Source organism: Oryx dammah, unplaced genomic scaffold (genome assembly GCF_014754425.2).
Source record: "Oryx dammah isolate SB20612 unplaced genomic scaffold, SCBI_Odam_1.1 HiC_scaffold_9, whole genome shotgun sequence".
Taxonomy (NCBI): Eukaryota; Metazoa; Chordata; class Mammalia; order Artiodactyla; family Bovidae; genus Oryx; species Oryx dammah.
Genome location: NW_024070193.1, coordinates 49,833,807 through 49,858,400, shown reverse-complemented (window position 1 = coordinate 49,858,400; position 24,594 = coordinate 49,833,807). Strand labels below are relative to the sequence as shown.

General features: G+C 37.5%; 1 protein-coding gene across 14 annotated transcripts in view; it reads left to right on the top strand.

Moving 5' to 3' along the window:
- Positions 1 to 24,594, top strand: part of LRRFIP2 (LRR binding FLII interacting protein 2) — a 110,814-nt gene that overhangs the window by 52,493 nt on the left and 33,727 nt on the right. For 7 of the 14 annotated variants that reach the window (XM_040246247.1, XM_040246248.1, XM_040246244.1 and 4 more), the window contains 11 exons: positions 4,979 to 5,020; positions 6,407 to 6,472; positions 8,459 to 8,533; positions 9,950 to 10,000; positions 10,082 to 10,126; positions 10,965 to 11,012; positions 11,474 to 11,530; positions 13,769 to 13,837; positions 16,082 to 16,171; positions 22,574 to 22,618; positions 23,949 to 24,065. In XM_040246247.1, the coding sequence (XP_040102181.1) occupies positions 4,979 to 5,020; positions 6,407 to 6,472; positions 8,459 to 8,533; positions 9,950 to 10,000; positions 10,082 to 10,126; positions 10,965 to 11,012; positions 11,474 to 11,530; positions 13,769 to 13,837; positions 16,082 to 16,171; positions 22,574 to 22,618; positions 23,949 to 24,065 (705 nt within the window). The remainder of the gene's footprint in view (positions 1 to 4,978; positions 5,021 to 6,406; positions 6,473 to 8,458; positions 8,534 to 9,949; positions 10,001 to 10,081; positions 10,127 to 10,964; positions 11,013 to 11,473; positions 11,531 to 13,768; positions 13,838 to 16,081; positions 16,172 to 22,573; positions 22,619 to 23,948; positions 24,066 to 24,594) is intronic. The other 7 variants (XM_040246253.1, XM_040246252.1, XM_040246255.1 and 4 more) reach the window with 3 other exon arrangements.

Below are 24,594 nucleotides of genomic sequence, written 5' to 3'. Positions count from 1 at the left end.
CTTTTCTAAAAAAAAGAGAAAATATTGGCAAAGTTCTTTTCATTAGAAAGTGATATTTTCTCTCAAATTATTGTTATAAGTAAATCAATTCTAAAATCATAAATATTTTCATCTATTAACATGTATATTTACTTTTTTTTATAAAAGGACTTTTGATTTTGAAAAATCATCACAAAATAATAAGATTGATTTTATAAAATAACACCTGCATGGTTCTAACTTTCAGATTTTTCCTACTTTCAGATTTTTTTAAATGATAATTTTTTAATGAAATTTATTATTTGGGGGCATGGGTGACTAATTATAGTTTTATTCAGTGGAAAAATTGAACTGATTTTTAAAGTGCCTGTCTTATCATATTTATAGAAATGATCATGCTTCAATATTTTGATTAATATTTTGTAGTTTGTCTCAAGTTTTTAGTGTACATCATTGTAAATCAAAATAAATGAGAAATTGTTCATTAAAGGCTTGCACATTGTGCCAAAAAAGCTGATCTCTGTTCTTAATGAATTGTGCTTAGAGCACATTGCCTTAGAGCAATGCTTTTAATTTGTACATTATTAATATAGTATATGTGCTAATATCTAGATTTTTTTTTCATCAGTAAAATTCTGTTCTTGTTAAGATCTATATTTGTTAATATCCCCAGGTCTAGTTTTCTTTCTATCTTGTATAATATTCCTATCTTGTATTTTTTTCCTATCTTGAAAATACACTGTATTAAACTGAGTATGTTCTGGTATTACTAGTTATTGATATGTTTGCATTCTTACATAGTCTTTACTCTGGTTATATATATATATATTTTTAATCCACTTACATTCTTAAGACCATGTTTTATTTTTTGGATAATTTTCCTTTTGTTACAGTCTGTTGCATACTGGCTGAGTGCGGCTTTTCCCATACATTTTGCACATGCATATGCACTAAATTGAATGGCAGGGAGATGATGTTTTCTGAATGTACAGTTGTTCCCAGGAGTGGTTATATTTCTCATTGGTGAATATAATCTACTGTCTTTTTATAAGCTAGTACTTGAATCATAAATATTTTGGTTGATTATAAAAGTTTAGATTTAAGAGAATATTAAAAAGCCTTTATAGAAATCTAACTAGTGGTTTAAGAACGATTTTAAAGGAAAAGAGCATGACTTATTGTAATGTTCATAGTGTGACGTTCACAGTCTTCAAGCTGGTTATTTGTAAATTTGCATGGGAAACTTACATATTATTTTAACCTAATGGTAAAGCCATCCAAGTTCAACCTAATTTGTTTTTAAAACAAATCTGTAAACAAACAAAAAAATCTGCAATTAAATAAGGAATTGTTTACTCAGTGTCTATAAAGTGAGATTGATTTTCATTTCATGGAAATTACATCATTAAATAAATTTAAGATATAACTAGAACCCAAATGGTATTTTATTTCATTATATGGTAGTTATAAAAATTTCCTATTATGTAGCAAAAAGTAAAACTCCTAATATTTTTAAAAAACAGTCTGTGAACTTCAAGATCAATAAAATTTCTACCTTGTAGAGACTTCAGTACTACTGTTAGTGTACATTTAGAATATTTAAATTTTTAGACTTTCTAACAACTGTCTGATTTGAAATGAAAGCTTACTAATAACACAGTATAAAAGAAATATAGTTGAGATAAGTTTTTTCTTTTTTCCAACTTGATAGTATTGGGAGTTTTAAATTTTCATCAAGTTATTGCCTTTTAGAATAACTTTACCATCTACATTATACCAAAAATGTAGACAACTTGTGTTCTCTGTAAAAATATATGTGATGGCTTAAAACCCTGACCTGAATTTTATTGGGGTTTGCTATATTATTTGGGGTTTTGGTATTTCTTTTCTAGTTATTTTTTTAAACCTATGAGCTGTATATTAAAAAGTCTAAGACTTTTGAACCTTGTATTTGATACATGAACATTAGCAGTACTTGGATATGAGGAAGATGTGTTTATGGTTTCATGCCACATTCTTCGGACTTTGATCTCTCCTTTTGTCCAGTTAACTGCTTTCTTTGAAAGGTGTCCTGCCTGAAGCTATGTGGGGCTAGAGGTGGTATCAACGCTGTAGACTTTCTGTATAAAAAGAGCAGAGATAGTTCACGATGGTTCAAGATGGTAGGTAAGGGGAAGGAAGATTAAGTCAAAGCCCTGAGTTTAGAATTGAAACAGTGCTTCTTTAAAAAGCAATCGACCTTTAAAAAAAAAAAAATCTGACTGACTGCTTGGTCACTGCTTTTATGTATTGAAATACAAGAAGACTATAAGGAAGAGATCCGAAATTAGAAAATGAGGTAATCTTGAATCAGAGTGGTAGGGCTACATCACAGTTTTCACTGGTGGAGAGCTTTACTGTTGTTTTTTATTAGTTCCTGTTTATCAGTGGCTTTAGTATAATTTTAATGAATTTAATTTTAATATGCTTGGAATTTTTTATTCTGTCATTTACTCCTACACTGTTTAATTCTGTGGAAGAACCCATCGAAGGACGTTACAGGGACACATTGGAGCAGAGCCCGTACACCCAGCAGTGAAGACCTCATGGCGTGTAGCCCAGAGAAATGTGCAGCGTTAGTACTGTGCATTCACTGCTGACTCACAGCGCCCCGGGGGCCTGAGCAATAGGTCCATTCCCACAGAAACAAACACTTGCCAAACTTTTGTTTCTGTAGCCTGCTTTTTAATACTTTTTATAATAGCAAGTTTGGAAATATTTTGTTCAGCTAGAGCCCTTAATATTTTCAGTTCTCTCTTCTTTGATGAATCATTTGTTTTAAACAACATAAATGCCAACTGTCACATACTGGAGGATTCTTTTTGTTCACCGGATGTACAACCAGTAGTAGCGATTGGGATGTCCAAGTTGTGGATTTTCCTACCAGATTCAGCAGTTTTTAAAACTGAGGGAATTCCCTGGCGGTCCAGTGGTTAGAACTCCACTCTTCCAGTGCGGGGGCCCAGATTGCATCCCTGGTCAAGGAACTAAGATCCTGCAAGCCTCACAGCACAGCCGAATAAATAGATAAACTAAAACTATCTGAGCTCTACATTATATTTTGGAAAAAGAAAATCAAAGTAGATCATTTTCAGTTCAACTTGTTAAATCTTATGCTTTTGCAGAAAACCAGGTGTTACAGAGAGGATGAGAACTAAGACTGATTCCTTCAATGAACTTACCTGTTTGGGAGGATGGAATAGCTTATATGCAAGAATGTGTGATTTGAGTAATACATGTTTTGGTCATGGGGTTTTTTTAAAAAAAAAACAAAAACAAAAAAGGTATTTTGTTAACTGAGAGAAGTCGCAGGTAAAACTTTCATAGAGAAGGAACTTTATTTTCAGTGAAATGTCATTCACCACAGTGACTTTACCACGCACATCATTTATCACCAAATGCATACCATTAGGCATTTTAGAAAATTTTGGATAAACAAGATTTTTTTTACACATGTAGTAATACTTTATATTCTGTTTTCATGATAATATAAGAAAAGTATGCAAATGCAGATATTTTGCTTCAGTACCTCTTAGTATTTATTGCAATATCATTTTCTCTGAATTTAATCTTGCCAGTGATAAAATTATACCACTTAGCCTTATACTTATAAAATACATTTTGGGGAGTTTCTGCATTATTTTTTGTGAATGATCATCTCATTAAGCATGAATTGAAACCTTTGTTCTGTCTGACCTATTATATTAATGCTTTATTAGAACTACACTTTAAAATTTTACCTTTTAGTCTATTTTAGGCTTTTTAAAATTGCAGCCTCTATGACAGGAATACATTTTACACTGTAATCCAATATACATATGCAGAGATGTGCCTGTTTTTGTATGTATATAAGTATATAAAAACAGAAACAAATTTTACAAAAATAATACTTACTGTACGTGATCCACTCTAGTATTTTGTATTTTTTTATGTTGGTTGAACCCATAAATTGATTTTATGAACTACTAATGAGTTGCAGTCCACATTTAGAAAAACATTACTTTGGATCAGGTTTCTGAATAGTATTCCCTAAGATTCTAATTGGGTGTAAGAGTTACAAAAGAAAGATATTTTTACCAAACTACCTGAGGAAGTTGTTCATTGATTTTGTTTTATACATTGCTCTTCTGGGCAAGATTGCTTAAAAAATCTGACTAGAATGCTTAAAAAAATTAGGAAAACACCAATCTGAGTAGTTAGTTACTATTTAATTTGGTTTCTTGGATTTGACATGTGGTGCTAAACATACTATTTTCTTAAAGACCCTACAGGAAGTATGGTTTTCTGGTCTTGTCATAAATTTTATATCTATTTTCTTTGATTTATATTTCATGCCACTTATATGTATACTATCCATTCCACACTTTGCTCTGACCAAGTTTCTAGCTTTGTTCACTATTTTTCATAGGGAAAGTTCTTGAGAAGGAATGTTTGCCAGGTGTGTGCACAAGCAGATCCAAGGGAACTTTCCCCATTTTAATGCTGCAGTTGTTGTTTGTCTTTTAGTTTAGTTTAGTTTTTTTTTTTTTGGTAAGTTTCATCATAGCTATGTGTTCCTGCTTCGTTGCTTCTCCATGACTTGCTTTTGCCACATTTCACATGATGGACAATGATAGTCACAGACCGTTAGGATGCTTAATTCCTGTATTTAAAGGCTTCCTTGGGTGTTCTGTGCTGCAGTGTACTGGGGTGAATCATCTGAACATTACTGATTATAAATTCTGGATTTGAATGAGAACATGAAGTTTTTCCTGTACATATAGTTTAACAATTACCTATACTAGGAAAGAGTGAGGGGGAGAGTATTCTTTAATTCACATGTCACAGCTGTTATGTTTAATAATTTGGGGATTTTAAAGTAGTGCTGGATTTTTCATAATTTTATGAATGTTGCTTCCCCCCGCCTTTGTATTTCTGATTTTGGGAATACAACCAACTTTCACCTTTTCCTGAAATCCAGTATGATGCTCTTAAGGATAGATCATCAAGACTTTCATCATTAGTATGTATTGCATGACTTTGTGTTAAATTTAGTTTCACTTTATAAACAATTGGTGATGCTAATCCTAGATGATGTCTAACTTTTTCACGGGTCTGTTGTGATGTTTGGGGGAAATATATGACTAACGGCAAATTCTAGTGTGCAGTTGTGGCATGATTTAGCACTTGAATAGCTTTGCCTTGTAGGATCTCAGGATCATATAAAAATTTTTTGCTTTCCTATTCAGGACTAAGATTGGTAGTAGTATCTTTTCTTAAAATGATGAGTCACCCAGCTGACACATACTCATTGCCCTGGAAGACATGTTTCCAGCGGTGTTTTGGGATGTACTGAACTCAGCAGCATGTTTTACAACTACACCTGCTATGTTTTATGTTCTGTGTCACAAGCCAGCAGGTGTGAAAGGATTCAGGTGACAACTGAAACATCAGTTCCGTCCACTCATTTTTGCTTGATTTGGTTTATTTTTGATGGCATGTCATTTTGGCCAAGGAAGTTTACTTGTAGTGTGTTTTTCTTGGGTTAATGTATCCATACGTTGCCACAGCTCTTATGTTCAGAGTAATAATGTCTGAAAGAAAGATCTGCACTTTAAACAAAAAGGGGAAATGAACTTGTGATCACTGGTTGGGGATCTCGCGGTGCCTGTTTCAGGTGGTGTGTGTAGAGCAGGCTGTTGATAGCTAGGCCCCTTCTGGCTGCACCTCCTCCTTTCAGACCAAAGGTGCATATCCACATTGGACTTCTTACCTGCCAGTTGTCCTGTTTAGTAGTATTGCTCTCTTCTATCCCCTCACATGCACTTGGCTCTGACTCCTAGAAGTTACATCCAAGGATGTCAGGTTATTATCTAATGATGCTGCTGCTGCTTGAGACGGGCCACGCTGTGTAGGCTGCTCTCCGCTGAGCAGCGCCTGCTGTGGGACCAGTAACTCGGGTTAGGAGGACTGTCTCGGGCAGCACAGTGTTAGGTTTTCTGTTCTCATCGTGCTTTGGTGGATGCGCAGGATTGCTCTTTGGCCTTTAAGTAAGGAGGACTGCAAAAGGAAGTGGCCTCTCTTGTCACTCATACCTTTTTAAAGAATCAGAGACTCAAATGAGGTGTGGTGTGAAGGCCCTCACTTAGAGCCTGCTGGTTCTGAGCCCTAATTCAGCTTGGCTCCACACTGAGCTGGGTGGCACGGGGGGCTGAGGGGATGCTGGTGTGTGGCAGGCTGTGTGCCTGAGCCCATTTCCCACTAGCAGGAGGGAAATGGAGTGCATGCGTGTAGACTACTGTGTCTCACGTGGGCCTGTTTCCATGTATGATTTTAAGACGCACTTTATTAAATTATCTTAAGACTTCACTATATGATCTTTAAAGTTAACATCAATATTTACTTCCAGAATCATTCTTACAGTCACTCTTACGGAATGAAGAAGAGATCTTCTGGTTCTCATAAAGACCCACTGGTTAGTTCTGTTGTGTCTCATATCACAGTATTTTGTGTGGTTGTAAAATTCACTGATCCTTTCAGGGAAATTAAGAATTATGACTGCATTGGTGTGTTCTTCAGGCATTATTGAAACCTGATAATATACTGAAACATGACTTACCAGAGCCTTATTTAAAAATAATTTTGTGTTCATGTACGAGATTTAATATCAAGTTAACATATGATGGGCTTCCCTGGTAGCTCAGCTGGTAAAGAATCCACCTGCAACGCAGGAGACTCTGGTTCAATCCCTCGGTCAGCAAGATCCCCTGGAGAAAAGATAGGATACCCACACCAGTATTCTTGCCTGGAGAATTCCATGGACAGAGGAGCCTGGCAGGCCCCAGTCCATGGGGTCGCAAAGAGTCGGAAATGACTGACTGACTTTCACCTCACTAACGTATGCTAACCCTGGTGGCTAGAGTTAGGAAAGTGTCACACTAAGTCCATTAATACTGTATTTTCATCTATGAATTGCCCTTTGGAGGACTGTACCTTAATAGGTTTAGTGAGATTCTTATAACTTATTTTGGATATTTGAGTTGATTTAGTTGTGATATTGGGCTTCCCTGGTGGCTCAGACGGAATCTGCCTGCAATGCGGGAGACCTGGATTCGATCCCTGGGTTGGGAAGATCCCCTAGAGGAGGGCATGGCAGCCCACTCCAGTATTCTTGCCTGGAGAATCCCTCTGAGCAGAGGAGCCTGGTGTGCTACAGTCCATGGGGTTGCAAAGAATCGGACACGACTGAACGATAGCCAGTACCAAACTCACATGTAGCTATCATTCTGAATGATTGTTTTTATAGATTTGAGATTTGGAGAACTTGAAATTAATGTTCTGGTAAAAACAACAAAGTTTATGATGGCAGAATTCCCATGCCGTCTTGCAGAAAATTCTTCAACCTATAGTGTAATTAAACTGTAGGACTAATAGTGCTCTCCATTCCAGCCAAGCTGCTAAATGGCATTGCTGTGGAGAAAAAAAAAGGCTACAGTGCCCATTTGGGGTGCTGGGAACACCTCTTCCCTGTTGAGTTGCAGCAGCACTGCAGAGGAAGTGCAGCCCAAGCTCCTTGCTAACTCAGGGCTCCCTAGGGTAGGGCTCTGACCATTGGTGAGGTGGGGAGAGGCGTGGGAGCCCTTGGCTGGTAGAAATGGGGAAGGAGGCGAGGATGAAGTGGGAGGACGTTAGTGAGAGGCCCTGGCAGGTGGAGGATTGGGAGCTCTGGGGAGAAGTGAGTCGTGGTGTCTCTAAGACGCTATGGTGCAGGCAGGTCGGGCAGGGCAAGGTTGCGATGGGAGGAGGGCTGTCCCCTATTGCGGTGTCAACAGTGGAGGAGCTGTCGTTCACTCAGAGATTGCCTGGGCTTCCTTAACCTTGAGCAAAAAAGATGGCTGAAATTGTTTAGATGATTTCTTTCCCCCGTCAAGCAATCACAATAATGTAATTGCTTCCCTTAGTATATTGAAGAAGAACCTGCCGTAGACCAAACCATATTTACTGCTCACACTCTTTCTTTGGTAATTTAATTTGATCAGTTTATTTGAACAAATAATGGAATTAGGAGTTTTGGGAAAAAAATAGCTTTAATGATTTCTGTAATGTTTCCAAATAGATTATAAAAGTGGTAATTATCCATTTATCCTGGGTTTTTCAAGACATTCCTAAGTGTGACATGAGAATAATTCACTTCCTATTTCCTTTCTATTTTATCTGAGGGTTTATATTCTTTTTAAAGTAAAAAAAAAAATAGCAATGATTTGGTTTGAAAAGTTAACCTTTAATATTAGTCTTTTTTGAGAGACTTGAAATCGCTGTTATTTTGACTTTGACTTAATATAATTCAAATCTTTAAAATCATTGTTTTGGAGAAGGGATTTGGGAATATCCAATTTTGTCATTATTGTTAGGTTAACAGCATTTAACCTAAGAAAAATGTGTTTGATTTTGCTTTTTGCAGAGTGGCCTCTACTTTGACCAAAGAAACTATAGCAGTCTTAGACATAGCAAACCCACCTCTGCCTACTGTTCTCGGGTTTGTCACAAGATTTTTTGGCTTTATTTGTTTTATCCAACTTTAACACATTTCTAATCCCCTGTTTTGCATTTTGACTATTTAGGACTAATCTGTGAATGGCTGTGTTTGTACAGGTTTGTGATAACTGAATTCACATTGTCTGTGTGAGTGTATCTTTAAATGATGGTAACTATTGAATCACCACATTTATTAATGAGTACCATTTTTTCCAATTTTTTAAGTGAAAAATATTTACATTTACAAAAAAGTTCAAAAAATTATATAGTAACCACCCACATACCTATACTCAGATTCAACAATTAACGTTTTTACTATATTTCCTTTATCATGTAATTGTCTGTCTGACTGTCCCACTGTGTTTCCATCAGTCCGTCTTTTTGGGAAGGGCACATTTCAAAATAAGTTGTAGGCATCAGTACATATCGTGGCGTGTGTCCTTTCCCTAAAAGTGTATGTGTGGAAATATAAACTATAAGTGTGATGAGAGGGAACTCCCTGGTGGCCCAGTGGTTATGGCTCAGCGCTTCCACTGCCAGGGCCTGAGTTCAGTCCCTGGTTGGGGAACTAAGATCCCACAAGCTGAGCAGCACACCAAAAAGATATGTCACGAGAAGAATGTAATTACGTAATGTGAGAATCTCGTGTTCTTTCAAGGCATTTGGCACACCGTACATTTAGAACATATTAAATATATGGCAGGCAGTACATTTAAAATAATTCAGTTGTCAAAACCTGCATACGTGATTTAGTCTTATTTTCAGCCCATGTCTGATTGGGCTTAGTGAAAAAGAACTGAAAATGTACTGAGATGACATCAGGAAAAAAGATTTAATTCCTTTTAAAATAATGCTGTGCCTTGTTTAATGCATGGATTCACTGTGACCAGTATAATTTATCTAATTAAACTAAGGCACTTTGCCCATGGCTCACTCTGAAATATAGGTTTTCTAATCCACTTGTAAAAGAATGTTTATAGCAGTAGCTCAGAGCTCATTCATCACCTGGCTCCCCGGTAATCAGGATACGCCCATTCGATGCCCCAGGAGCTGCTGGCAACTACTGCGGCGTGGCCACGCTTTGCCACGCTCCCTGCGCCTTGGCCCTTGTTCCCAGAGCATTTTCTTAGGTGGCCCTCTCATCTCCTGATATCAATGTTCAAAGACCAGTGGGACTTAAAACACATTTACAGAAAACCATTCCAAGTGTTTTTCTTTCTGACCCCTTAAAATTGATAGTTAAAGAGATTTCTAATGGTTAAGTTTTTCTCATTTTATGTGTCACTTAACTGCCTTAAACACTTAGGAATTACTGATGAATTATGAAATATAAAATAAGCGTAAGCTTCCTGCTTTCATGATTGTGAGACCAGTTCTCCCTGTCTTTTCTTGCTTGTGTTTTGTTTTCGTTTCTTAGCAGTCTTCCTCCCTGTACAGCGACCCTCTGGCGACATCCAAGAGCTACAGGGTTAGTACTTCCTGAGGAGTGTGGTGCCTTCAGAGCTGCCGGTTCCTCTCCTTCGGGTTAAATCATGCGCTTTCTCCATAGGCCTCCTCCACTGTAAATTCTGGTCTGCTGAGAAGTGCCAGTCTGGTTTGTATTTTCCACTTCCAATGTGTGTGCTCTTGGAGGAGCCATTGTCATGATGCTGACTCTAGCTTGACATCTTTCCTCCAAAACAGTCAAGGACACGTGGCTTTAGTGCTGTGTGTACCGCAAAATGTGCTGCCTGTGCTTATAGTACAAAACTTTCGGGGAGTAAAAATGAGCGTGTTCTCCTCACAGTGGTAGATACTGCTGGCTGTTGTGGGCCCTTGCCTAGAATTGGCTTCCTAGAGGAGGTGGATTTGCATGGTTCCACTCCCCTTGCATACTTGTGTGAGATGGCTGCCTAGGCATGGGGTGTCATATTTTGGGAGGGGAACAGCTGTGGCCTTGGCCACATCAATACTCGGCTCTAATGAAGGCAGCTGACTTGAAAGCCAAAACAATCGCTCTGTGTAATGTGCGATGGTGAGTTGGTTGCTTTCAGGCTATTTTGTTGTGGCCTCTTCTAGTGACCGGGAACCTGAGGTTTTGTGCTTAATTTTATCGTGACACTGGGCAAAGCTTTCTGTACCTCACTTTCTTACCTGTTTTCTTCCCTCTTTTGAGAGAATAAATTGGTAACTGTTCTCCTAATTTCATAACATGATGATGAAAGGCTATGCTGTAACCAGTGGTGCTGTTTGAAATAAAGTGTGAGCCTGAAGCTTTACTGAGGCTGACCCAGGAATTTATGCAGACATAAACGAGTCTTATCACCTCAGGAGGCTGTGCACTTAAACACTATTCTTCAGCTGTTTTGGAACTGAGTACTTTGAAGAAGTTATATCACTTTGAAAATAACTTTGATGCTGAATGGCTAAATGGCATTTCCTTTGTTCTTCAGGTGTCATTGTATAATGGTGGATTATATAACCCTTACGGTTCTCGAACTGTAAGTCCAAGCAGGGGGAGGTGGTGAGGAGGGCGAGGTGTAGGTGGACACAGTTTACTTACAAAGAAAAAGCCATTTAATCTGACCTTAATAACTCTCCAAGCTGTGAAACCCATCAGCTTGTCAACTGTGACTCTCCCCCAAGCTGTGAGAAAGTGCCTGCTGCAAACAGGCTTCAAGTGTGAAGGCTGTATGAGCAGAGAAACCTCTTTTCTGGCTCATCAGTTCCTCAGGGAGAGGATGAGAATAGCGCTTCTCGGGGCACCCCCTTTTTCTCTCCTTGCTCTTGCTGTGGGCTGCTGGGTCATGAGGGTAGGAGTGCAGTAGGGCTCCAGCCGGGGGAGTAACAGTTACTTTCACCTGGGAACCAGGCTGAGTCAGGTCCAGGGGCACTGATGTATTCCCAGCGGGAAAAGGAGCTGATCGTTATTGTAAAACCTGTCGTCTTGGAAACTTTATAGCCATCTGAATACAGTTTTCACTCATCAAGAACGAGTTCATCCCGAAGCAGTCCTGTGGTGAGCTGCCTGGTCTATTTGCATGTTCTGTAGACACTTCTGATTGGTTCATTAATCTGTACTCACAGTTCAGAATATCGAGGCTGTGGTGTGTTTCACCCTTTTGTGCATGGATTGCCATTTTCCTTCAGTACACAAACTCAAGAACTAATTTGTCTGAATTGGTGGTTTCTGTATGAATGTGACTTAGCACATAATTCTTAAATGAGTCTGAATATAGTGACATTAGAATTTTTTTTTTAAATTTATTTGTAACTGTCATTTGGAAATTCTTTTTTTCCCCCCAGTGGTGGTAATGCAGGGTGTGAGTTAGCTGCCCTGTCCTTTTTCTTTCTCCTTTTCATCTCTCCTTTATACATTGAACCATTCCACTTGCTTCCTAGCCCTTCAATCAGTGGAGTGAGAGAAAAAATATATCAACTTTAAAAAAATTGCTACATAAAGCACAAAACTGGGACGATTCTAATTATCCAATCTTTCTAGAGTATTAAAACTTGTTTTAAATTTATAAATGTAATATTAGCTTAAGGAAAGTACAAAGTAAAAGTCCTCTGGCCCTTTTCTCCTGTTTCTGTCCCCCAAATGCAACCTCTGTTTGTGTGTAACCTTTCAGAGATACGTTATGTCTGTACGAGTGTCCTGTGTTTGAACAGTATGCAAGTGATTCATGTACATAATGCTGCTTAACTTGTTTTCTTTACTCACAGTATCTTTTCAAATTAGTATATAAAGATTTATTCTTTTTCGAGGGGGGGACATTTAAAATATTTTCAAAAATAATTCATGTCCCTTTCTATTTCCACTGAATGCCTCTTAGAGATTAGTTTTATGTCAGCACATTTTTTTTTTAATGGCAATGTATCATCATTCTGTTAGTGCCTGGGCTGTCGATTTGAAAAACTGCTCCTGTTTTGATGAGCTTTTAGGTTGTCAGATTTTTGCTACAACAGATACTTGTACAATGAACATGCTTATACAAGTATATTTTTGTGTACTTATATGAGTAGATAGATCTGCATGGTAAATTGCTAATCATGAAATGATGGGAACCACAGAGTATGTACATTTATATATTACCATATTACCCACCAAAAAGACTGTACTAATTACTATTTTTAATAGCAAATTATGACTTTTTTAGGAACCACCTTGTTATTCTTGATGGTGTTAAAATTGGAGAAATTATTAAGCAGTTTCTTAAAGGTCAGCACAGGTTACTTTGTAGAGTAGAACAGACAAGTTATATGGACTTTCCTCTGTGTATAAGTTTGACTCATTTTCCCTGCCATTTTCAAGTGACATTTATCAAGGATTCCACTCTTAGACAGTTAACAAAAAGTTATTAAAGGGATGTTTAAGGAGATAAAAGCTCTTTCACAGGAGGAAGTTTATATTTAACCCACCTGGTAATAAAATTCCACTTGGCAGTTCTTGAGCCTGATGTCATTTTTAGTGTCCCAACTGTGATGGTCCCTTGCCCCCCACCCCGAAAAAAAAATTATGGTAATGTTTTTAGCTGAGTGTAGAATCTTGTCCTTGTGTGCTGGCTAAATGTTATTTCATTTGCAAGTTGGGACTCAGAGTCATTACCCCAGTGATGCCAGAATGGCTCCTTGGTGAAGTCAGAATGGAGGCAGCCTGCTCACTGCAGGTGCGTCCCACTGCTGCTGACCGAGGAAGGGGACCGCGCAGGAATGTGAGGAACACGTGGAGACGTGCTGCACAGGAGCGAGGGAAGGACAGCAGGAATCGTCGTTTCAGTGGCCTTGGTGGAGGAAATTCTGTGTCTGACATATTATTTCACCTGAGAAGATTATTTTTCTCTCCCAAACTAAAAGACAGTGTATTTATTGACTTAATGAATTATAAGATTATAATTCATTGTAATAAGTGGATCCCAGAGGGCCTAGAGGTTTAAAAAGCATGAGGTCCCTAGCAGGTTTTGGCTAGTAGAGTCATGCTTCACCCCCCTTTTTCTTTCATTTAACTTAAAAGGTAAATACTATTTTAATCTTTGTGCTTTTGGGAACTATCTTTTGGTTTTTGGTGATTATTCGTTATGCCTCAAAACAGCTTTTTGGTTTAATGGCGGACAGTAGTGGTGCTAATTGCAATCAGTACTCATAGAGAGCATTTGCATGTTTCCCAAAGCCTTCCTTCCTGTCCTTATGGTCACGGGAAGACCATATACCTTAGTGAAAGTGCATCTTTGTCATTATCTACTTTTAATATCCGTAGTTTATCGACGATGACACTGCAAGCATTACGTCTTCTGGTTGTGCCAGCCGTGGGCGAAGGGACAGCGTGGTGAGCGTGTTTTGCATGCAAACACATCTAATAAGTTTTAAAATTGCAACACCGTGTGATCACATGAAATCTATTGAAAACTGAAATTTGCACTTTACGAAATGAGCATTTTCTTCAAATTTAGTTTATATGAATAATTTACCTTTGGAAATGTATTCCTGAGAATACTTTTCTCAGTGGGCTGTGTAAACTTTCCTAATGCCACCTCTTATGTGCTAGTAATTATGTACTTGACAGATTTTCACTTTTTATTCTTCGTTGCTGTTTTATGCACATGCATGTATATGCACAGTTCACCAAAAACAAAAAAATTCTCAAACAAGATTAATGTTTCCACATTCTTTAAAACTCATTACTGTGGATTACAAATCATGCTGCCATTAATTAGTAGTTTTATTCACTGTGTATTTAACTATTGTTTATATGTCTTTTAAGACCTGTGAATTTTTTGAGTTGCTGATGGCAAAATTTAAAAATATTGTCTTAGAATTCAACTAGAGTTACAATTGTAAAGGTAAGAAATAGCTATGTTAGAATATAAATTATATGATTTCAGGTTTTTTTATGAAACAAGAAATTTTACAGAGAGCTGATGACATTTTTGCTATGTTAAGAATTGATTTGAAAATTACTTTGAGAATGGTGTGTCAGCTTAGAGCTAAAAGAAAAAAAGAGAGCCCAATAACTGAGAGGCTATAGAGGCTATAATTCCTTTAAGAAATTAGAAGGCCATTTACTTTGAGTCATGTTTTGTGAAAGATTGTGAACCCAAGTTTTTCATAGAAAAGGGGAACAGCAAGAGTTTGTGAGCTTTGTTGCCAGAAATACAGTGATTGAACTAAGACAGTTTTGGTTCCTTGGCAAGCCAGATAATGCTCATAATCACAGCTGAAGAAGAAAGAACAGTCCCTGACACCCGAAAACACCCTGGAAAGTGATGGAGTGGAAAGGGCAGGGGCTTGGACCGTTGCTCCAACCTATTAGTTGTATTAATAGTGATTTCTTTATTTATTATTTTTATTTATTTAATGAGCATGTAATAACTATCTTTGTAGTTAGGCTTAATATATGACGTAAATGAACTATCGAAATTCTGAGATAGTGGGTACCTTTATAGTATTATATGTAAATTTAAGTTGCATTACTGTTACTGTAAACAAGAATACTATTGGATGATCATCTCAGCTCTTTATAAAACTTCATATTTGTAAGCCTTAAAGAAGGCAGCTGTGTGCATGGGCTTCCAGATTCCTTTCTGGAAGAGAAGAGTTTTTGAGCAAGGAAATCAGACAAAACTGAGGTAAGCAGTAGCTGATGAGTGAGGTAACAAATGTTCATTGATTAAAGCAATAATCCTTCAATAAAAAGAAAAGAATGTTCATTGTTTTTTAATTCAACAAATGCTTATGGAGTGAGTACCAGTTGTATATGAGGCACTGTGTTAATGGCTGGGAATAATGCCACACAGGCCAGATTGCTGACTTCATGGAGCTTTCATCCTAATGAAAGAAATAGGGGGGAAAACTGGTAAAGCAAGGAACAAAAAGAGAAAGTAAACCCAGAGACTGTGACGAGAAAAAGCAGGTGATATGATGGAGGACATTGAGTGGAGTGTGTGTCCCTTCGGGATGGGGTGGTCAGAGAAGGCGGCTACAAGGGAGGGGAGCTTTGAGCTGAGAGTTCTTAGGCCAGCGGCGAAGGTGGGAAGAGACTGTTGTGTTCAGGGAACCAGAAAGAGGCCAGTGTAGTTCCTTCGTTGTTTTGTCCTACAGTTCCTGGTCCGGAGAAATATGAAAAAGAGGAAACTGTGGCAAATGGGTAAAAGGCACAATAAATATTCTGCAGGTGGTTCTGCATTCAGCATATATGTGCTTAACAGAGTCGATAGCTATAATGCATTATACATTTGTGGAATATAGTGGAGGCTTTAGGTAAATGCTATCCTAGAATCCCTCGTGATGAGGGTGATGCCCCTCTTCAGGCAGTAGATGATGATCTCTGTAGCATAGAACTCTGACTAAAATTAATAAGAGTTTATTTTAGGGAGCTGTGATGTCATTTTGGAGCGCTTTACATTTCTTTCTTACCTTCTTGAGTGGGTAATCAGAGCACTTCCCTCATTTCATTTCTTGATACTTTATCACACAACAAAAAGAAAAAAAAAGTTTCCCCTTATATGACAGTGTTATCGTTTTGTTCTCTCTGTTCTTAATTTTAAACATCTCATTTTTTTCTAACTGAAAGGTTTCTGCCGCTGATTATTTCAGTCGCTCCAATCGTAGGGGGAGCGTCGTCTCTGACGTGGATGACGTGAGCATCCCAGATCTGACCAGCGTGAGTGCAGCGCATGGGGACCCACTGTCTCAGGCTTGTGACTAACAGCTAATTCAGTAGCTATTTTAAAATCAGAATTTAATTTATTTGAGTACACTAGCATAAATAGTTTTTTGTTTTGTTTCAAAATGTATACATTGATATGTTCTTTTTTAAACACTTTTTCCTATGGAAATTTTCCAGAAGCAGCCTGAACAATTATTGGCCAATTTTGTTTCTTCTATTTCTTCCTCTTTCCCTCCTTATTTTCCCCTGAATTATATTAAAGCAAATCCCATACATCATGCCATTTCCCAATAAATAGTTCAGTATGCCTCTCTAGTTAAGAACTTTTTTCTTATTTATTGTATCAGACCTAACAAAAGGATAAAAACTCCTTAAACCCATCAAATACCTTTCCCATATTTAGATATTCCTGATTGGTCTTAAATTTTTTCTTCTCTTTTCATTTTGGTGAATCTATAAATTTTTAGGTGGACTTTGAAGGTTGAACAATAAAATACACTACTTTGTACAATGTCACTAATTCACTGTAACTGGGAAGAATCCGAATAGATTTTGAGCATTTGGATTATGGCGTTGTGTTTGAAGAAGTGCCTGCCCGCTGCCTTCATGCATTATGTGTGCTCTGTACTCAGTCATGGCCAACTCTTTGCAACCCCATGGACTGTAGCCTGTCAGACTCCTCTGTCCATGGAATTCTCCAGCAAGAATATTAGATTGGATTCTAATCTAATCTCCAGGGGATCTTCCCAATCAGGGATTGAACTGTGTTTCCTGAATTCCCTGCATTGCCAGGCAGATTCTTTTACCACTGGCCCACCTGGCAAGCCCTCACATTCGTTGGGAACTGCATTTAGGAAAGAGTGTCCAGTAGAAATGCCTGGAGGCGTTTACCTTAATGAAGGAACCCACAGCAGCAGATGTCTGCCTGCCTGGTATATCTAACAGCCTGATTTTCTGTCTGTAACACCTTCTCTCTGTTGCTGACATTAGTGTTGTTTTTGTGTTGTTTTGCCCTTGAACCAACAACTGCTCTAGTTATCAACTCTTTGAAGCAGATGAGGCAGAGTTTCTTAACAAAAAATTAGACCCTTTTTTTAATGAAGAGATAGTTCTTTATATTTAGCACATCACAGATTGTATTTAAATAGCTACTTCTGAATGACTGATCCTGGAAAACAGTTCTAAGTGTGGTCCTCAAATATTCCAGATTGTTGGCTCTCAAAGCTGGCTGAGCAACAGCCCCTGTCTTGGCTTTCATCAGATCAAAGAATCTCTCTGCACCCAAGTTAGAAGAGTGGCTCCCAGGTCCTTCCCCTGAAATATTGCCTATTTTATTAATTTGCTTATTAACCTGTTTTTTCATAGATATAATCAATTTAATTTGTTATGTACACCCTTTCTTTCAAAAACTTTGAATCCGTTTAGCACCTAATGTGATGTCTGAATTACTGGTTATGTCCTTATGTTTATTTCTTCGCAGTTTATTTTAGTAACTATACAGAAGTGAAAAGATTGACTTTATTTTTAAAGTCTTCCACTGCTGCTTCTAATTAAGTAAAACTCTTCTCCCAGTAATTATTTTTATTTATCTACACATTTTAATAAAAATTATACATATTTAAGATATATAACTAATGATTTGGATTTGATACACATGTATATAAGCTTCTTGTTGTTAATTTAGTCGCTAAGTCGTGTCCAGCTCTTTTGCAGCCCCGTGGACTGTAGCCTGCCGGGCTCCTCTGTCTGTGGGATTGCCCAGGCAAGAGTACTGGAGTGGGTGCCACTTCCTTCTCCAGGGGTCTTGCTGACCCAGGGACAAACCCTGCATCTCCTGCGTTGGCGAGAGGATCCCTTACCACGGAGCCACCAGGGAAGCCCCCATACGGGCTATGCGTGTGTATATCAAGCCACGCTGTGCCCCTTACGGCATAAGCACAAGGTTCTCCAGAGCGTTAGTTGGTAAACTTGGCCAGCACTCTTGTTTTATAGCCTATGAGCCACAGTGATTTTTTTTTTTTTCCCTGAATAGTTGTCTAAGTACCTATGTGATATCCTTAATTTTGCCTCTTGGCACAGCCTAAAATGTATGTATGTGTTGGTCCCTTCTCTGGAGAAAAAAAAAAAAAAATGTCTAATAATTTCCTCTAAAGGTTATACTGTAATTCAGCTCATTATAAACAAAAAGTGGACTTTATATTGGTAAGCTCTCCACCCCCCACTCCCTCCCTCACACATATGCTTTTTAAAAGGATAAGCTGAAATCTGCATTTTTATGTGAAATATCTTGGGGGTTTTTTCTTTAAGTGATGAAGTATTCACTTTTATTCAGCAAGCAAATGTATTTTTTTCAGTCTGGGCATTTTTAGGACAGCATAATTTGGCATGAAGCAATGATCTATAAAGGAATTTTCGTATTAAATATGATCCTGTGACGTTTTGAACAAATTCCTCAGTAATGCCTATGGACTACATTTTATACTAAATACAATTTTAAAAAGATTTACTGAGGTGCTGGGAGAGGGACAGGAAGACCTAAGCCAGTTTAATATTGCTCAGAAAATGTGAGGAACAAAGGACAAACCAGTAGTTACCACTGCTCCTGAAAAAAGCATCCTTGTGGTTGGAGGCTTGGATCTTCTGTTTTTTAGGGTTTTCTCCAAATAGAATTTTTAAATAACATTATCAAGTCAGTATATACATATAAATTAGAAGTTAACAAAGGATTAGACTCCAGTGACTGCTTTAAGCAAAGAAAAGTGAAAGTCCATGGAATTCTCCAGGCCAGAATACTGGAGTGGGTAGCCTTTCCATTCTCCAGGGGATCTTCCCAACCCAGGGATCGAACCCAGGTCTCCCGCATTGCAGGCGGATTCTTTACCAGCTGAGCTACCAGGGAAGCATAAACAAACTATAACAAATACTTCACTGGATTATAATTTTATACCTTAAAAAAAAAATTTGTTCAAATGCCTTAATATAATACTCTTATCTCTTGATCACACATTATATTAGATTTATGATATGGGTGACAGAAGGGTTGCTGCTTGCTGAAAGTGGCTCTCCATATCTCCATATCCATGTGCATAGCTCAGTTACATCAAATCTCCAGTGTCCTTTTAAAAAAGAAATAAAATTTAGAACAAAGTGCATCTTTATTTCTAAACAGTTATTTCTGTTTCTAAACAACCTTTTCAAATGACGGTATTAAAATGTATTCACAACTAAAATTCTGTTTCCATTCAAAAAGCTTCTGTTATGTTTTACCATTTTAGTAGGACAAAATTATTGGTCACAGTAGTCATATGCTGAGACAAGGCCAATGGGCCTCTTCATCTGAGAATAAGAAGTACCTTTCTTTGAAACAGAGGGTTTCAAAGATTTGACAAGATATGTATTCTGAGAAATATTTTTCATGTGCTAATTTCCACAGATAATCATGGAGTTTAGACTTAAAGAGAAACAATCTGTGTTCTATGATGTTAAAAGCAAAGCATTTTCAGATTTCCCAGACATAGATAAGATAAAGGCATTTATCACCGAAATATAGAAAATATGACAGTTGACACTTTGTTTACTGCTGATAATTTGAAATTCTTGAAAGCAGCAGTGAAGTTTGCCATCATGTGCTCTTCTTTGCAGATTAACACGAATATAAAATATTGCAAGCCTGTTAGCTAGCTTTCCATTTCCAACTATCAAGGAAACCCTTTTCTTGATTGGCAAAATACGTATTTAATTATTTAGAAATGTACTTGAAAGTTTTTGAGAGTAGTAAGCTGTCATCAGTATTCATAAGCAAGTTCTGAGGTCTTTACTAATGATTTATTTTCAGTATTCTTTTCTATCTCGGTTTAATTTGCTTGTTTTACAAAATTGTGACCATATAGTACTATACATAGAGCCTTTGTTTTCTGACTTTTCATATTACTACATATTCATTTTTTCCGTGTTATTCATAAACAACAATTTTTGAAAAATCTGCTATAGTCACCATGTTTTACATTAGATCCTCAGACTTTATTTATCTTACAGCTGAAAGTTTGTACCCTTTTACCAGCAACATTTCCTTCTTTTATACTTTAGCATATTAAATATGACTCCATTTTATTCCGTTTAAGACCCTTTCCAGGATCTGGTGGAGTCTTTGGGTTGTCATTTTGAACACTAGCTTCTTGTTGCAGTGCAGCTATGTAGACCTCCTGGGGCATTTAGAACACCAGGTTTCAGCTAGCTTTTGTCTAAATGGAAGGCTGCTCATAACGTGGCATGAGGAGAAGTTGGGAGTCTCTGGCCAGGTCCCTGCAGCCAAAATAACTGGGCTGCGGTGAGGCTGCTCTCAGCGCTTTCGCTGCCTCCGCAGTCCTGAAGTTTGGCGCGTGACCAGCCTGGGTTGCGGCAGTTCTGTCAGAGGATAGTGACAGCAGGAGAATCAACCCTGTGGTCGACTAGGTCACTGATGCCCTCTCTGAATTGTAAGATTTCTCTCAGGTGTCTGCCTGTGAAAAAATGGATGGGTTGGGGGTCATTTGTTTGAGAGCGAATTAAGGGACAGAATTTCAGATGGACCTGGAAGATTGTTTCTGAATGCTGCCTGTTTTTCTCTTTAACTCATTAGGAGAAGAGAGTTGGAAGGTACTCTAAGGAGAATAAGGCAGTCTATTTAGATGTAGTATTTCTTTTGTTCTGAGGAGTAACACGTTAAATATTAAGCAATAAATTTTTACTAGTATAGACATGAGGAAGGTAATTCCTTCTTACGGCAGTATTTGCCAACATGAAAAACTATTGTTATTGCTTGTTTGTTTTAAGACCTTTCATATGTGGTTTTAAGAAGTCAAAATGAAGTAATGTCCATTCTTTTTTAAGGGTATTGTAGTAAGAAGCAGCAAAAATAATTCAAAGGCTAAGACGGGATTTATGTTCTGATTTAGTACTTATAGAAAAAAGTGTTTACTGAGACAGAAAATGAACATGATAAATGTAATTTTAAAAAAAGAAAACTTTCAAATATGAGGAAGTTAGAGTGAAGTGATCTGAACTGAGCCAGAAATAATGATGTTTTGTGTTTTAATAATTAACTGAGGACAGTTTTCAAATCTCTAGATTGGGCTGGAAGGATTATTGATCTGGAAGTTGGGGGCCTGGGTATATTTTCATTTAGTTAACTTTCTCTGTGATTTTTTTTTTTTCTCCCTAGTGGTAATCGGGACAGTCTATATAGGTAAATAATAGGAAAAACTGACAAAACCAAGATCTGGATCCAGCTCTGGCATTTAGTTGTTCATCCTTCAGCAAGATCTAAAATTTCTCTTTCCTCAGCTGTAAAGTCAGAGTTTTAGGCGAGACCTTTAAGGTACTTCTCTTCTTGAAACACTAACTGAAACGACCGTAAGCCCTGTCTATGAGAGACAAGATAACTAGTTATGCTATCTCCAGACAGTAGGGTACTACGCAACTGTTAAATGAGGTCAGTCTGTAGATGCAGAAGAAGTGTAGTTCATTTATTCATTCATCTGACAAGTTTTTAGTCCTTCTGTATGCCAGGTGCTATTCTTGGTGTTAGGAATACAGAAAAGAATGTACAGACATGAAGTTTACATCAAAGAGAGAGATCAGATAGGAAGTAGATTAGTAAGTATCATGGGGTCAGGGTGTGAGAAATGCCATGAAGAAAAATACTTTCTCTAATCTCTGAAACATGGTGAAGGAAAAGAGAATATTTGGGATGTATTTGGGACACCACTGTTAGAATTTTGTTAAGACTTGGGAGTAGATTGCCCTTGAGGGTAGCACATGCCCTTTGTGCTGTTTGATTTTTTTCTTGTTTTAGATACTTGTGCATGTATTAGTTAAAAAGCAAAAACAAAAAGCATACAACCAAATCCTTGGACTGTGGAGAAATTTTTTTGAGGATACATTTAACATGCTGTAGTCCAGTCTGAACTTTCTGGGCTAAGTGTGCTAGCCTTATCTATGTATCTTGTGTACTAATAATGTAATAAAGTTTTTTGGCTTTTGGTTTTATCAGATTTTTTCTTCTGACATGTATGAGTATTTGTGTGTGTATGTGTGACTTTTGCAATGCTAGAGTTTACATTTATATGTAGTTTTCTTTAATTGTTTCAAATACCATGAAAAGAAAAATCTATGCAAAAGTTCTAACTTTTTTCATAAGGATAGCTTGCTTACTCTGTCTTCCTTGAATAAGAATTGAAGTTAACATCTTGTCTTCTGCGTCCCAACTTGTATTTCAGTTTTAGTATGTTTACTTTTAGGATCCAAATATCAGTTGAACTTGGAGAACCCAAATGGTGTCACTTCTTTTTTTCTTCCGCCTTAAAAAAATCAAAAGGCTCAACATCTTTTCTGATTTTTATCTCTGTTCTTTTCTAGTTGGATGAAAAATCTGATAAACAGTATGCTGAAAATTACACAAGGGTGAGTGTATAAATTCCTAAGGAAATTAAGTTCTCGAGGTCACCAGCTTACTTTCTACTACTATTCTTGATTTTACAACAGTTTAACTCATGGAGTTACTCTTCCTTTCTTCATCTACTTCCTGTCCTTGACCCCCAAATTCCTCCGCAGTTGAATCATGTGAAGCCCTGGGAGGAGAGGAGACACTGCATTTTATTTCCTTGCATGTCACCTCTTAAACTTGTGGCTGCTCTTTTGATTTTCAGTCCTCTAGAATTTCATCCTGAGAAGAAACCATTACACACTGGAAATGGGGAAGTGTCTTTAGGAATGGTGGTGACAGACTCTGAAGGTTTTCTTTCTTTTTTCCTGTATAGAGAAATTATTTCTTTGAAGTGAAATAATTCCTTTTAAGGAGTTGCTTTGTGTTTAAAAAAAAAAAAGAGTCTCTAACTTTCTTCTAGAAACATTTTTAGAAAGTCATCCTAGGAAATTATCTGGATTAATTTTTCGCTATGCCCCAATGATATGCCAGTTCTGTCCAGTAGAAATGCCACAAATGTAGTGCAAGCCACATGTGAATTTTCTAGCAGCCACACTAAAACAGTAAAAGGAAACAGATACAATTAATTCAAATGATATATTTTATTTAACCCCAGTGTCCAAAATATTTTAAGCATAATCAACATGAAAACTTATCAGTGAGATATTTTACATTCTTTTTTCCACATCAAGAGTTCAAAACCTGGTGTGTATTTCACACCTGAGAAAGAATTCTCAGTTTGGACCAGTCACATTCCAAGTGCTCAGTCGCCACATGTGGCTAGTTGTCTGCTGAATTGTCTGCCCAAATCTCTGCCATTTATTAATTCAGGAGCATCATCCACAGCTGAGGGCAAAATGCTGTTGCTCTCAGCTGCAGACAGTGTCTCCAGCTTTTATCAACAAAGTGTTGGGGAAAGAATAATTAGCATACCAATGGAGCATTCTGAAACTGTTCAAAATCCAGCTGATGTCCTCACCCCAGCGCTGTTTACAGTACAGTAAAGATAAACTTAGAAAACAGACAACTCTTCACACGAACTATTTCCTTCTTAGTGATTATGAATCCTAGATTCCAAAAGAGTGAGCAAACGCAGTTGTGCTGAGTAGGTCTGGGCGCATCTCTGGGTAACCCCCGTTCCCCTCTCCCCACCAAGGCCAGTCTAAGTTGCTTGTGGACTGCATTCGGTGACTTCTTATCCACACTGTGCTAGAGCTCTTCCTATCACCCTGCCCCACTTTTAGTTTCCACAGCAAATTTATTTTTAAAAAACTAAGACTTAAAAGTGTCATCTATCTTTTTCTCTAGCCTTCATCTCGAAATTCTGCCTCAGCGACGACCCCTCTAAGTGGAAACTCATCCAGGCGAGGAAGCGGGGATACCAGCAGCTTAATAGACCCAGACACCTCATTAAGTGAATTGCGGGTAAACCACCATTTTGGTTTGCTTTTTATAAACATTTTTTATTTTTGGCTTCTTTGTAGTATACTAGAACCATTTAACATTTAATATGACTTGGTAGGAAGGAAAGAAGTATGAGTTCTTAAAAAAAAAAAATTGTTAATACAGTTCAAGAATGTGACTAGGGTCTGAAAGGAAGGAGATTAGTTAATTCTTTTCTGTTCTCTTTCCTGAACATTTGATGGTATTTGGAATGAGCTCTGCTAGTTTACAAATGCCAGAAAAACTTTCTAATGTATGTAAAAGTCATCCTTTCAAATAATTGGCCACATTTTAGATGGAAAATATGTGGAAGTACAGGGAACCAGACTTTGGGGATTATTAGTCTTTTGAGCCCTTATAGTATTATTTGGCTGCTTGAATACAGTTATCTCTCAGAGTTTCATGATAAGACAAGTATGATAATATTTGGGATGACAGAAATACCTGAGTAATGAAAACTCATTTAACCCGTTAGTTGAGCCTCCAGTCTCATTAATAACCCTTTCAAGAT